The 15,992-nt window shown below is 40.0% G+C and overlaps 1 protein-coding gene across 1 annotated transcript in view; it reads left to right on the forward strand.

Annotated features, from left to right (window-relative positions):
• C2cd3 (C2 domain containing 3 centriole elongation regulator) overlaps positions 1 to 15,992 on the forward strand; it is a 98,022-nt gene that overhangs the window by 9,629 nt on the left and 72,401 nt on the right. Inside the window, 5 exon segments of the mRNA XM_050154456.1 lie at positions 531 to 688; positions 8,860 to 9,083; positions 9,776 to 10,023; positions 13,262 to 13,394; positions 14,229 to 14,351. Of these exon segments, the coding sequence (XP_050010413.1) occupies positions 531 to 688; positions 8,860 to 9,083; positions 9,776 to 10,023; positions 13,262 to 13,394; positions 14,229 to 14,351 (886 nt within the window).

The following is a 15,992-nucleotide window of genomic DNA, read 5'->3' on the forward strand; positions in this document are numbered from 1 at the left end:
CCAGAAATAATTACACGGAAACTGTATTCTTTCAAACACTGCCTGGCCCGGCTAGGTCCAGTTTCTTATTGGCTAGCTCTTACATATTGTTCTAACCCATTTCTAATATTCTGTGTAGCCCATGAGCTGGCTTACCAGAGAGGATCTTAACCTGCGTCTGTCTGGAGTGGGAGCATCATGGCGACTCCTCCACCAAGCCTCCTTCTCCCAGAATTCTTCTCTGTTTTCTCCACCCACCTAAGGGTGGGCCTTATCAAGGGGCCTAGGCAGTTTCTTTATTAATAAGAAATCACTCCCACATCAATAAGCTAAATATTCAGTATAACCCCCTGTACTATACAGCACTTGTCATTCCTCTCTAAAACTTCTGTTCTGTTGGTGTTGGGCGTGCTTCTCCTTCCTCATAAGGTATAGTAAGGAAGTGCCTGGCTTACTTCAAATTTTAAGTTTTTTATTATATACCCTTTGACCTATTTCCAAAACCAAAATAATGGAAACTATCTGAATATGTTGTAATTGTTTGTGATTAGATATGGCTGTGCTGGTGTTGGAAGTCATCACCAAACTTGATCATCTTCCGGTTGGCAGAGTTCAGATCAGTGGACTTGCCCAGCTGTCTCCAACCCATCAAATCAATGGATTTTTTACCATTGTTTCACCAGTATCTAAGAAACTTGGAGAACTTCAGGTAAAAATGATCTAATTCTTTACTGCTGTCTTATCACTTTTCTCGTTATTGTGACCAGATACCTGATATGAAGCAACTTAAGGCTTTATTTTGATTCCTGATTGAAGGTACAGTTACTTGTAGGGAAGACATGGCAGCAGGAGCTTGAGGCTGCTTGCTCACATCGAGGATTAGGAAGCAAAGATAGGACAGGAACCTATGAACCTCAAGCCCCACCCCATGCTTCACTTCTGTTAGTGAGGCCCCACTCCCATAGGTTCCTCAACTCTCCAAAACAGCCTCACGCGCTGGGGACCAAGTGTCCAAACACTGTTTGACCAACCAGTAACAACTGCAAAGAATAAAATCTGGGGGCAGGAATCAAGTCTTCTAGAATGAGTCCCATGTCTCATGAAGAGTACTTCCTTGTCCTTGCTCATTCTGCACTTGACTTGTTTCCTTTTTCTAAATCCAGCACCAGGAGTCTTTCACACTCCGGTTGCGCCATCCTTCTCTGCACTGTGCTGAATTCATAGGATTAATTATGTCTTCGTTGATCTAGTGCAGTAACCAGAATTGTTTATTAGTGGGATCCCCATTTAGAGTCTAGACTCCCTAAAGTATGAGACTCTATTTTCTTCCTTTGTTTTCTGCCAGTTCCTAATATAGTGGCCAGAAGCCTTTGTTTCAGTCATGTAAGTGCTATCTTTAATATTGTCACTCACTGATCCAATTTGTATTTTTTTATGTGTATATTTTTATTATTTTTATTGAGCTATACATTTTTCTGTGCTCCCCTCCCTTCCTCCTCCTCTTCTACCTTTTCCCGCCAATTTGTATTTCTGATGCACTTTTATGTACCACGAATGCAGAAATAAGACACAGCTCTCTCATGCAGTTTTTTAGAACACAGTATGATATATACTATACTGTAGGTATGAGAGGGTTCTGTGAAGACCATAGATTCCTTTTCTGAGGAGACTCTGGGAGAGCTTCAGAATGATCACTTAACATTCACACTTCACAAATTCAAGTGACAAATGAATTCTTTCAGGAGCCCTATGCTTCTTCCTGTAAGCGGTAAGATGACCTGCGAAGACGGTTCTCTATTCTCCTGACCCAGAAAGCCCTAAAAAAAAAAAAAATAAAAGAAGCAAATCATGATGTTCAAATCTTCATGTTTCCTTGATGGCCCAGGCCATCAAGAGTGTGTGTGTTTAAAAAGCCACCACGTATCTGGAAAGTATCACTTTAAAGAAGCCATGTGTGTTGTTCCCACATTATAATGGTGGAGTCCGTAGGTGCAGCCAGGCCAAACAGTGGGGCTGGACAAGTAGAGTGCTGAAATTTTACTACACATGCTTAAGAATGGATAGAGTGATGGTGAACTTACGAGTTGGGTGTAGATTCTCATCATTAAACAACGTGAACAAAGTTCCTAGGTGTGCCATTGAATTTACAGAGCTCAGGCTGGATTAACCTGTCCATGAACCTACCACAGTGAGGTGACCCTCACTGAAAAGGAGCAAACTGTTCCAAAGCCAGAAAGGGAGGCTACATAGGAGAAAAAGATATCCCAGAAGAAACTGAAGAAACTAAAACTTACGGTATGGGAATAAATTTAGCATTAAATAAATACAACTAAAAATTTTAAAAATTCCATTGGCTTTACACCTTGCCAAATTTGCCCTAAAGTTAATACAAAAAATTAAATAAATAGGAAAAGAAACCAAGAAAAAGTAGGGAAAAAACACTAACATTACCAGATACAAGAATGCACCACAGAAGTGTACGTCATATGTCATGCAACAGAATATCAACTCCAAAAACCCCGCAACTAAGGGGAAGAGCTCAAGGATTTGTCAATGGATTTGCGTCATTTTTATTCAGAAAGCAGTGCTGCCTTCCGTTGATGTCCGTATGGCGAAGTGAGGCTAAACTCATGTGTTTCTGCTGCTGTAGGATTTGCATCAGGCCTGCAAAATGCTAAACTTATGTTTCAAAAGCTATAAAGGCACTCTCCTGTGGGAGCGCATTCTGCTCCCTCAGCCTTCAGCAGTGCTCAGCTTTGTATACCTCAGTCTTACAGAAATACTCTAAAGAGAGAGAAAGCTCTGCATCCTTGGGGCTAGTTATGGCAGTGTCTTCCCAGTACTAGAGAAACGAAGACAGGTTGTTCAACAGAATTAATTATAGTTTGATAATGACAAAAGCGAATTTAGATGGCACTACATGTATACATATGATTGATGCGTAGGGAAAAATCAGATGGTACTACATGTATGCATGATTGATGCCTAGGGAAAATCAGATGGTACTACATGTATGCATGCATGTGATTGATACCTAGGGAAAAATAAGGAATGATAATAGCAGTTGGAATATAGGATTCTATGTAGCCTTTTGTGGTGGTGGTTTTATTTGTATGATCAAGATATAATTTGAAAATATGAAATCTACCCTTTTAAAGTATGTAGTTCAGTTTTTGTTTTGTTTTGTTTTGTTTGTTTTCTAAGTATAGTCACCAGATTATACAAACTTTACTACTTTCTAATTTCAGGACATTTCTTTCATTCCAAAACTCAGCACTGTACTCATTATCAGCCACTCTTCCGTGATCCCGGACATCCCCACCCCTGGCATATCAGGCTACTTTCTGTCCTTTTATTTCCTATCCCTGCCATTTCAAATATATGGAATAGTGTGAGCTTTTTTGAAACTGTCTTCTTTCACTTAGCATAATGTTTTTAAGATTTAAATATATTGTAGCATATATTCCTTTTTGTGGGTGAAATATTTGATTAGTATACATAGACATCATTTTGTTTATGATTTTTGATTCATGGGCATTGGATTTCTTAGCTTCTGTGAGCAACTTGAAGTTTTTCGTGAACATGGGCTTTCAGTTCCCTTGGGCACATACGTGGGAGTAGAGTTGGTGGGTGATATGGCACTTTGTTTAACTTTTTGAGGAACTACTAAAGTTTTCCAAAATAGCTGTACTATTTTTTGACCATATTTAAATGTAATTTATGTAATAAGATTTTCAAATGTAAAGGTCATTGGATTTGAATTGTATTTTAATAGAAAATTGAGACAGAAGTTAGACTCTGAAGAAGTTTGGTTATAAGGAGCAGCAGTGAGGCAGAAGCAGCAATTAGAATTTCCTTTTCTCCAGGACTGGGAATGTGGCTCAGTGGTTAACAGTGCTTGCTGTTTTCCAGAAGACCAGAATTCGGTTTCCAGCACCCATGTTGGGCAGCTCATAACTGTCTATAAGTATAGCTCCAGAGAATACAACACCTCTGACATCTACAGGCACTTGCATTCACAATCACATAACTACACACACACACACACACACACACACACACACACACTTTTAAATAAAACAAATCTTTATAACAAAGAGATACATTTAAAAAAAGTATTTTTAAAAAATTTCTTTTTTCCAGATTAGTGACTGTGAAGGAAGGGTGTAGTAGGGTATAATGGAGAATATACAGCTGGGGAGATTACTCATTAAAGTGCTTGCTGTCCTTGCACATCTAAATAGTGTTTACTGCACACACATCCAGCTGCATTTGGTGGGAGTCCTTTTCAAAATTTTGCCATCCTCAGTAAGATTTATTCCATTTTCATCATGCATTTTTTTTCTACAGAATGGCTGTAGTTTGTTTCATAATCCTATTGACATAATGGTTTGATATCACATTTTGTCCATATATTATCCACTATTATTTTAAATTTCTCGAGTCTCTTTTTCTTCTTTCATGGACACAGAAAAATATTCCACTTTCTTTGCATACACACATTTATATATGGCATAAAAATAGACTCAGGGCTGTTTTGAAAGAGGAAGGGGTCTAGTAGGAGGAGGAAGGGGAGCAGGAGTCTGTGGGGGATATTGTCATAAAGCACATAATATATTTGAATTCAAGTGTTATTATCAGGGCTATGGGAACAGCTCAGTGGGCAAAGTGCATGCTGTGCAAGTGTGAGGACTTGCGTTCAGATCCAAAGAACCCATGTAAAGCTGGGCTTGGTAGTGCATGTTTACAGTCAGTGTTCTTAAAGCAAGGTGGGAGGCAGAGACATAAGAATTCCAGAAGTTCATGGTCCAGCTAGCCTGTCTGCAAACTGGTGAACAAGAGACTCTCCAAAACAAGGTAGAAAGACCAGAACCCAAGATTGTCCTCTGACTTCAGTGCAGCACCACACCACGCACACCCATGCCTCTCTTACACACAAACACACAAGGCACACAAAGATGATTTAAAATGTCACTATGAAAACCATCACTGTGTACAATGAGTATGTGAAAAAGAAACATAACACTTTCCTCGTGTCTCTACTGAACCGACAGACATTAACAGAATGCCACAAGTAACCCTACATGTTAAAATTTGACAACCTGGATGAAATGGCCTAATTCTTCTCAAACTGAACTACAAGAATTCCCTGAAGAAGAAGAGATACTCCGAATAGATATGGTACTATTTGTAAAAATTGAATTTGCAATTTTAGACCTGCCAAAAAAGAAAGCTCTAGGCCTAGATCACTTTATCAGCAAAGTCTTCCAAACATTTAAGGAAGAAAAAAAATACCACCAATCTTATTGTCTCTTTCAGAAAAATTGAAAAGGAGAAAACATTATTCTGAGGCATGTAACACTTTGATACCTAAACTAGAGAGGGAAAATACAGGAAAACTACAGAACAGTTATCCCTCATGAACCTAGACCTCAAAATTCCCAAGAAAATACCAGCAAACTGGGGCCAGCACTGTATAGGAAGAATAATCCTGTCCCCAAGAGTTTTCCCCAGGAATGCAAAGCTGCTTCAGTATTTATTAAGTAGCCAGTGTGGAAAGACATCAATCATGGTGTGCTAACCAGTAAAATGCACTTGAGCACCACCACAGTGGAAGACTCTCCAGAGCTTCTACACTAGATGATGGCATACTGTCATGAGCAGATGGTAGGGGTTGGCAGTAAGGAGGGCGAAACTACAGAAGAATAAGGCAATTATTTGGATGATGGACATGTTCCCTTTCTTGACTATGGCGGCTGTGTCTGTATGTGTGTGTGTATGTTTAGTCATGAAATTACAGCTAGAAAATTGTCATTTTACTATAAGCAAATTAAAAAAATCAAGCAAACTAATAGCTCCAGGTGTAGCAACTGGATGTATATTCCTGATCAAGTCACTGGTCTAATCTAGTTCATTTTTTTGCCACATTAGAATGGGGACTCAGCTTTCATGGATTTTCTTATTTTTCAAAAGAAGCCAGAGATACAAATTTGTATAAGAAATATAATTTTAAAGCATTGATTAATCATTGTTTAAATGCTGTGTGGCCTAGCATAAGTCTGAAAATTATACGTTAGATGCCACAGATATAAGTAGAAAGCTGTAGGCAACTTAGTACCAGAGAGACCCTGAGTCATTGCTAGAAGGCAGATGAGCATCCTTAGCATTGCTCTGTTATACATGGGAGACGCATATGGTATATTTATGGCATATGTGGATGGTGTGGGCTTCAGGAGATGGTGATATATTTAGATGGCAGAATGTGATCTGGAGATAGAACAACAATAGCAACAAATACTGTTAGTTCCCTTATCCTGACAAATGAAAATTGTTTTCATTGGATAAAACTTTGGGTACATGAAGACATTTTTAGAGAGAAATCTCCAGCTTAAAAAGTAAAATAGTTTGTATAACATAGAAAAATCTGGTTGGGAATATAGCGTGTGCTTAACATGCATGAGGCCTATATTCAGCTCCCAGCATGGGAGACAGGCAGGCAGACAGACAGACACTGACTCATTAATGGCACTGGCGGAGAAGTGAGCAGAGAGAGAACATAATTGGGGAGGGGCAGAGTGGAAGTGTAGATGGATGCAGTCCTGTATTAAGAACACTGAGAGGCAGAGGGCTTAGGAGTCAAGCCCAGAGGTAGCCAGTTGATTGGTTAATGTGTTTTATGTGTCCAAATTTAGATGTTTTTCCTTAGTCTGCAATGTTTTATTTACCTCAGCCCCACTTAGCTTCATCTGACTTCATGCCTAGTATTTTCTGCTTAGTCATTTGTGTTCCACTTCTGGAAAGTCGTCCCTGCACTCCTTCGTCTCCTCTTGTCTGAGCTTGGTTCTCTCCCTGGGATTCCCACATCACCCAGTACACATTCTGGGTTCCCTGTAAGGTCTGTGATCTTCTGGAACAGAGTCTGTTTTAGTCATTGCTCTGCCCCAGCAGTTAGCATAGAGCTGGTATCAACAGATGAATTAGGCTAGCCCTAAGTTTGAGGCAGAAAATGCAAGGTTTTTCTCTGAGCTTTCTCCACTATTAAAAGTCTCAGCAGGCTTCTAAGTTGGACTTTACTAGTTCAACTCTGCTTAGGGAAAAGCAAGCTTCACTGGCGATTCAGCAAGTCCAAACTAAGGGCGGGCACTTTTATTCCAGTGCTTTCTCTGCTTCTGAAATGCAGTGGCCGTCTTTGGTAAGTGACAACTGGGGCAGCCCAGATTGTAGGAGACACTGTTACAGTGATCACACAGTACTCAGACACACATGGTGTTTACTTGTGGGAAAGTCTTGATTTGGTTCATGGTCAGAATTCTCAGTAAGATCTAGGTTTGGTTTGAGTTCATGGATTGGCAGTTTCTCTGCACAAAATATTCATTGACCTTTAAAAGATATCTGAAAAACTATTTTTTCATTTCTTTGTTGGGTCATTCATCATTGGCTGTCTGTGACTGCTTAAACAGTTTCTCCTTCGCATTCTGTCATTGAAGCTAAACTTCTCAATAATGTTATTTTTTCCTCTTCTGAGGTATATTTAGTTTTGTTTCATTACCTTATTAGGTTTTTCCTAGTTGGACTTTTCAGAGGACTGGATAATTTTTTGTTTTGTTTTGTTTCTTCGAGACAGGGTTTCTCTGTAGCTTTGTAACCTGTCCTGGAACTAGCTCTTGTAGACCAGGCTGGCCTCATCTGCCTGCTTCTGCCTCCTGAGTACTGGGATTAAAGGCATGTGCCACCAACGCCCAGCAATTTTTTTAAAGAAGAAGATGTAGGGACACGGGCATGTACACCACAGTGTGTGTGAAGATCAGAAGACAACTCTTGAGAGCTGTTGAGTCAGTTCTCTCCTTCTACCTCTCTGTAAGTTCCAGGCTGGCTGCTCAGCAAGTGCCTTTCCCCACTGAATCTTCTCACTGGTACTGAAGAAAGTTTTTAATAGTGTACTTCAACTCACAGGAGTGAAATTGTAGAGAACTTTGTCTTCTCTTTGGACCCCAGGTCTTGCTGTATAAGTCCACCAAGTCCAAGACTCAAAGGCTCCCTCCTGCCTTGCCCCCACCCCCACCCCGAGCTGGACTACAACAAGCAAGAGCTCAACCAGCAGAAACTTAGTTTCTCCTCATAGTGTTTGTCACATTTTATGTCCAGCATGACAATAAGGACTTTTTTTTTGTCCCAGACAACAAACCTAAGAATGTGTCATAAAATACCATGCCATTCATCTATCAGAACCATATCTATGGTTCTGTGCTACCCAGTCTATAAAAATCTAAAGAATGTGGTTTGTGCCTTCAAAGGATTCATAATATCTTTGTGTGATAGGTAAGTGATGCAAATATGCTCTCTAAACCTTGGCTTTGGAGATAGACTCTCACCAGGTAGCCTAGACTGACTGGGGAATCATAATTTTCCTGCCTTTGCACCCTAAGTGCTGGTATTACTAGGCATACATCAACACATCTGGCCTCTGCTATTTCCTTAACCTCACAGTTATGAGAATATAAGTTTCTGACAGACTTGTGTCATCACTGCAGTGATCTGGATGGGAATACAGCACATTCCTGGCCTATAGTAAAGTGTTCAGTAAGTAGTGATTATAGTGGCGGGTAGACAATAAGGGGCATCCTGAAGGCAATGACTTTGATATCTTTATCTAGGCATGAGAGAATCGAGGCCGGAATAAAGGTGCAGAGCTGTGAATATAGGGCATTGGTCTGTCTCACACAAAGGAATGAAGCATAGTGAGAGAGGTTTTTGAAGTCAGCAGAAATCTAGGCCTACTCTTGTGAGGAACAGGTAGACATTAACTTTTGTCAGGCAGGGATTTCTTACAGTTAGTTACTGGAGGCTGAAGAAAATCTATTCTGTTTCATGTTCTTTCAGGTTTCACTTGCCCTGGAACCTCTGTCAGATACTTACGACAGCTATAAGCCTCTTCCTACCACCGATATGACAGAAAATGTGCTTTTATCTGAACGAGGACTCCGAGAGAATACTGAATCCAGCAATGCTCTATCTATGATTCCATCAAGGTCTTGTGGGGAACCTGCCATCAAAACTGAAGGAAAAGAATTAGCAGGCACCAGCAGTAGATCAGCCACACCAAGGTAACACTCACATCTCCAAGTCTTTGCATCTGCTCTCATTGTCCTATTGAACATCTCTGAACAGTGAAACACAGTTATTGATTCAGCAGCCAGCTCTTACGCACCCACTGCTGCCCAGGACACCAGACACTGGCACAGAAATAATCAAGACACAATTCCTGGGGCCGAAGAGGTAGCTCAGTGGTAGAATGCAGTCTTAGTGTGCCCCAAATTACAGCAGTCGCAAAACCCATACAAGTCCTGTTTTTAAGGACTGCTCACAGTCCAGTAGAGAAGCCAGTGTGCACATACGACTAAAGTTTACAGATGTCGTGATACATGGGAGGGGAAAGGGCATTGTTTTGTGAAATGGAATGGAGTGTGAGAAACAGATTTTTGTCTTGATTACTTGTGAAGTAATCTGCATTGTATGAAACTGTGTAGATATACACACTCCCTTTCCCTGTGTGGTAATCTCTGTTTTGTATCACTTAAAGTATAACCCACAACTGTGGTAAAGGTCTATATTCCTTTAATTGAGGAGATTAAAAGCAGATATATAAAATCACAATGCAAAAAAAACAACAAAAACCCAAAAACCAAAAAACTTCTCACAAGGCCCCAGCTACAGTGCCCTCGTGGATCTCCTATCTCTGACAAGGTGGAATATTTCCAAGACAGGGTATGAGTTGCTGGCTCTTTCTTTCTAACAGGGGGAAGGACCACTTGTACTTTGCAGAGAACCCTGATGCAGTAAAGAGTTCTTTGTGTGGACCACAGCATCACCTTAATTCAGAGCCAAGTTTAGAGACTGTATTGCTGAGAGGCAAAGCCCCACAGAAGCAGATGTCCCTCCTTAACAGTTCTGAATTTCAGCCACAAATTAATACAGTCACCAAGAGTCACAGTGACTCATTCATCCTGTCTTCAAACAACCCCCCTACAAAGGACCTTCTTTCAGGTATGTATCTATCTGTGACCTAAGGCTTCACTGTATTTATTGGGATTACTCTGCTTGTTAGTCTGCCCACAAAGGAAAGCAAGACTTCTCAGTGAACTGAATAGCTAAATAAAAGTGTGAGACTTGCTGTCATCCAGAGTCTCATGTAAAGGACTGCTAATTAGATGTTTTTACTTTAAATTAGTGTATGACAATTGTGTTTGTGGGGTATAGTATATTTCAATGTGCATATACAGTAGGTAATGATCATATCAGGTTACATCTATCATCTCAGACACTTATCTTTTGTGTTAGAAACATTTAAAATGTCCTTTTCGGAGTTGGTAAGATAGCTCAGCTTCTCCCGCCAAGCCTTGCTGTGTTGAGTGTGATTCCCCCCCACCACCACCCACATGGTGAAAGAAAGAGTTGACTCCTGCCAGTTATCGTCTGACTTCCACACATACAGGTGGCATGTACTGACCTCCCACCCCACTGCATGCACACACGCACACACACAATAGTAATGTAATTTTCAAAACACAATGTCCTTTATTATTAGCTATTCTGCAACATTCAGTTGTCAGTCACAATTATTCTATGATGCTAGAGAACACTGGAAATTATTCCTTATCAGCTGCACCCCTGTCCTCACTGGCCATTCCTTTCCTTCCCTCCCCCCACCCTTCCCCATTTTTGTTAATCTTTCTTGTATTGTCTGTTTAGGGATCATCTTTCAAGCTTCCACAAATAGATGATAGGAAATTTGTCTTTCTGTGCTTTATTTCCCTTAATGATGTCCTCTGGGAACACATTATTCGTTCATGTGCACCTAAGAACTTGTAATTAGATTGTTACATTGCATGTTTGGATTTGAGGGTAAAGCTTTTCTTATAGAAATGTATTAGTCCTTATCTGTCCCCAAATAATTTAAGGCAGCTAGAGTAGTACCAAATTCATTTCACATTCTAAAAACTGTTGTTCTTCATGGGGACATTTAGTATGATAGCATAAAGTATCTTTATTACTTAAGACTGGGAGTTAAATTCTATTTTAATATTTACAGTACTACAGAATACATAAAAGTAGAAGTTTGCTCATTTGTATGTTACTCTTCTCAGTTCTGTGATCAAGTATATCTGATAAGGTTAGTATTGGATTATGGTTTAAGAAGGAATACTTTCCATCATGGCACTAGGAGCACGAACAGTAGATTGCATTGGGTTCTGCAACAGGAAGTGGGGTCAAGGCTATAGAAGGTCAAGACCTGCCCTTAGTGATCAACTTTGTCCAGCAAGGAAGGCACCATTCCAAGTTCCACAACCTTCCAAATAGTGCCACCAGCTGGTGACCAAGTGTTCAAGCATTCACATTCAAACCATGATAAAAGGCAAGTGGGTGCAGCCTGTATTGCCTCAGGTCAGGGAATACTATGCCGTTATTATTTCTGTGACATCAGGAGCATGACAGGAATGTATATCCACTCCCACTAATATATCCAAAGGAGGTATCTGTATCATTTATTACATAATTATATAATATTATATATAATATATTGTATTATTATAAAAACACTACTTGTTTTATGTTATTATGTGGTCTTGTATATTTTGCGATGATAGGGATTAGATCTATGCCTTCTGCATACCTAACATATACTCTACTAATGAGCTATGTTTTTCATATCTTTTATCTGAAATGTCTTAGGAATCCCAGTTTTTAAAAATATACTCTAGGGCCAGACTGTGATAGCACATGCCTTTAATTTCAGCACTCAGGAGGAAAGGCAGGTAGGTATATGTGAGTTCAAGGCCAGCCTAGTCTACAGAGTGAGTTCCAGGACAGCCAGGGATATACAGGGGAACCCTGAGTTGAAAAACAAACAAACAAACAAACAAAAATATATGTGTGTTTGTCTGTCTTTGTGTGTATCTGAGTTCAATCCCTGAAACTCACATAAAGGTGGAAGGAGAAAAAAAATAAATAAGAGAGGAAAAAAAAAAAAAAAAGGTGGAAGGAGATAACTAACTTGCCCCTGACCTCCACATGCACACACCATTGCAGCCATGGTCTGCACTCACACATAAGCACCACATGTATACACAATAATAATGAATACATTATACCCACATGCACACACACACATGCATACACACTCCAAGATTATGAGCCATTGACTTTAGTCTTTTAATTTAAAGAGTCCATTGACAAGGAAGAAAATTGTCTACAACACTTAATACTTCATCAGCTTCTGCCTGGACTCTTGTATGTACTTGTGCCTCAGACTTTGAGGAAGGTATTTATTTGGTCATAAGAAGCAACACCTACCAAATGTCTGGTGCTTTTCTTTTTTTTTTTTTTTTTTTAAGATTTCATTTATTATGTATAGAAAGTCTGCCTCCATGTATGCCTGCAGGCCAGAGGGCGCCAGATCTCATTACAGATTGTTGTGAGCCACCATGTGGTTGCTGGGAATTGAACTCAGGTCCTCTGGAAAAACAGTCAGTGCTCTTAACCGCTGAGCCATCTCTCCAGCCCTGTCTGGTGCTTTTCTATGTATCAGGGATGTAGCAGTTTAAAATTTTCTTTAAAAAGAGTCTGTCTTAGGAATCTGCTATTCTAGATGGGAAGACAAACTGGATAAATAAGTACTACATTTATTTATAGTACTTAGTACTTATTTATAGTACTTTATAGAGGGAAGTAATGGCAATGGAGGTAAATTAAGAAAGGGAGATGAGAGGGGAGGTTGCTAGTTTTGCATAAATTGGCAAAGTAAGATCTCGTTAAGAAAGTAATAGAGTAGATTGTTATAGGTATGGCTGGTTTTCAGAAGTTTAGGTAGCAGTGTAGTTGCCAGGGTTTTGGGGGTAGAAATATTGAAACTCTTATAAATAAGAGAGCCAGAATAAGGTATCTGGATATGAAAATGAGTCATAGGCATCATTTACCTCATTATGGTCAGACAGCAGTTGGGAGAGTTGGGAGGCTGGGACACAACAGCTCCCACAATAATATCAGTCTCTCTGGGATAGAGTGTTCACTCATTGATGTAACATCTAACCACACGGTAGAAGCCCAGTAAACAACAGTTGTTAAATAACTTCCTCAAGCAATTTTCCGGCTTACAGAAGAACAGACCCAAAGGCCACTGCAGAACCTTGGGGCAAGTCACCCATAGGAGGACAGGTACTGTGAATACTGGAACCCTTCCTTCTGGATTTCAGATGCTTTCATTTTCTGTTTCTATTGCCTTCAGCTCTGTTAGAACAAGGCAATAAACTGAGGAATGCCATGTTGATTTCTGCAATGAACTCGAGCCCAGATACTAGCATGCTGCTGGACAAAGCTCCTCCTCCTATGCTGGAAGATGCTTTCAGATCCTCAGTGCTGTAAGTTAGTGACAAACACACACCCCTCTAGCTCATTTCTTCAGTTGTTGACTTACCTTGCTTTTTGTTGTTATGAATGGGATAATCTTGGAAATGTTCAGCAAATAATTCTTTTTTTTTTTTTTAAACCTGGGCGGTGGTGGCGCACATCTTTAATCCCAGCACTGGAGAGGCAGAGGCAGGTGGATCTGAGTTTGAGGCCAGCCTGATCTACAGAATGAATTCCAGGATATCTAGGGCTACACAGAGAAATCCTTTCTCAAAAAACAACAACAATAATAATAATAACAATTCTTTTTCTTTAAATTTATTTTTATTTCATTTGAATTGGTGTTTTGCCTGTTTGTATGTCTGTATGAGGATGTCTGATTCCCCTTGAACTGAAGTTACAGACAGTTTTGAGCTGCCATGTGGGTGCTGGAACTTGAACCTGGATCCTTTGGAAGAGCAGCAAGTACTGCTGAACCATCTCTCCGGCCTCTCAGTAAATATTTCTTAATGTGGTGAGCCTACAGTAGAAGGAACTTAGAATCTAACACCTGACATTGGTGCTTGATGAATATATAAATGGATAAACTCTTCACTCTCTAAACTGGAATGCTTATATATAAAATGAAGATATTTTTCCCTCACTTCGGAAATGAAATGGGATTCTGGTGTTGGGAAGAAATTTGCACAGTGTAAAGTTTTATATACATTTAAGGCAGAGAAGCCTAAAAATGTCAAATTTTCTAAGTCAGACTAGTACCTTCTCTTTTTTAGTTTGATTAGGATTTAAATTTTTCCCATCTGTTAGCCATTCATGACAGAGTATTTTTCACACCTTGGAACCAGGAATTCATATAAAAATCAATTTAAAGATCACAGTGGTGACCACCTCCTCCCCTTGACTGAGAACATGTTTTGTAAAGATGACATAAAAGTTGACACCGGAGCCATACAGCTGCTGCTAGGCAGGTAAGTGCTTTTATCTAGCTTTCTTCTATTTAAAACTTCTTTCAATTCATTGAATACTTTGTTAGTAATACTTCCTCGGCCTGAGTCCTTCCCTTATCCTTAAACTAGGACTGTTTGCCTATTAAGTAAAAAGCCAGTGTACAGCCTTTTCTTCTAGTTTTGCTCACAGAATGGCCCGCAGCCCACCTCTCTGTCTGTGTCTCCCCATTCTCTTCATCATCTGTGTTAGCTGCTGAGAATGACAGTGAGCCCTGATCCTCCTACCACTGCCTCCCAAGTGCTGGCACTGTAGGCATGCACCACAATGCCTGGCTTTTGCACTTAGTTTAATTTGGTTAAAATTTAAACTTATGGGAAGAGATATCACCTTTTGGTCCTTGTATCACCAATAGGACTTTGACTATTACATTAAAGAACTTGAACTTCATATTAAAAATCTAAAAATGGGGCAGATATCAAAATATTCTGAGTGGAAGAGTAGAAAGATCAACCTGCTAACACTAAGAAATAGGAAAGCATTTCCTTCCCAGTGGAGGTAGGAAGAGAAGAAATTAAAGTTAGAATCACAGGCTTCTATAGTATCAGTTGTAGAAAAAAGCAGAGAGCCAGGTGGTGGTGGTACACACCTTTAATCCCAGCACTCGGGAGGCACAGGCAGGCAGATCTCTGTGAGTTCGAGGCCAGCCTCATCTACAGAGAAGTTCCAGGATAGGCTCCAGAGCTACAGGGAAACTCTGTCTCAAAAAGCCAAACAACAAAGTTCCAGTTTGTGGTGTTTCAACCTCTTTTACTTGACTGTAATGACTGCGCCTGGCCTGGGAGGTAGTGTGGCTGTCAGTGTGCTTAGGAGTCAAGAAAGAAGATAAAATAAGTCCATGGGATGATGAACTGCCCCTCTAACCTCAAGCCCCTTTTTCTTCTTGACCGAAATATAAATCCTCGTTTAAATGTAAGGCATTGCTATAACTTTGTTGTTTGATTTTCTTTTACTCTAGCCACGTGTAGGAACACCAAAATATTGTTTATTTTACTCTTTTGGCTCTTTGGTTCTTTACTCTTTTACCACCCAGTATCCAAAATCCACATGGAGGCTTAATCTTACTTATGAATCCCCAGCCTTAGCTTGGCTTGTTTGTAGCCAGATTTACTTAAATTATCCTGTCTACCAATTGCCTCTGGACTTTTTCCTTTTCTTCTGTATATCTTACTTTCACTTGCTCAATGGCTGGCTGGGTGGCCCCTTGTGTACTCCCCTCTTTGTTCCCTTGCTCCTTTCTTGGTTCTCCTTCTATTTATACTCCCTTCTGGCCTGCCTCCTGCCCTTGCTCCCGCCTCGCTATTGACCATTCACTTCTTTATTAGACCATCAGGTGTTTTAGACAGGCAAAGAATCACAGCTTCACAGAGTTAAACAAATGCAGCGTCAACAAAAGCAACACATCTTTATATGGTTAAGCAAATGTTCTAGAGCATAAAGAAACGTAACACGCCTTAAAATAATATTCTACAACAGAACTTACTCAAAAAACACCAAGCTCTGCCCAATTGTTCTATGATGAAGCCAGTTATCAAGGCCTTCCTGGCTCAACTTGTGTTTTGAACTTCTAGTCAACATTTCAGGGCCTGGACTTGAAGACATGA

Source organism: Alexandromys fortis, unplaced genomic scaffold (assembly GCF_014885135.2).
Source record: "Alexandromys fortis isolate MF-2015 unplaced genomic scaffold, M_Fortis_MF-2015_v1.1 scaffold_77, whole genome shotgun sequence".
Taxonomy (NCBI): domain Eukaryota; kingdom Metazoa; phylum Chordata; class Mammalia; order Rodentia; family Cricetidae; genus Alexandromys; species Alexandromys fortis.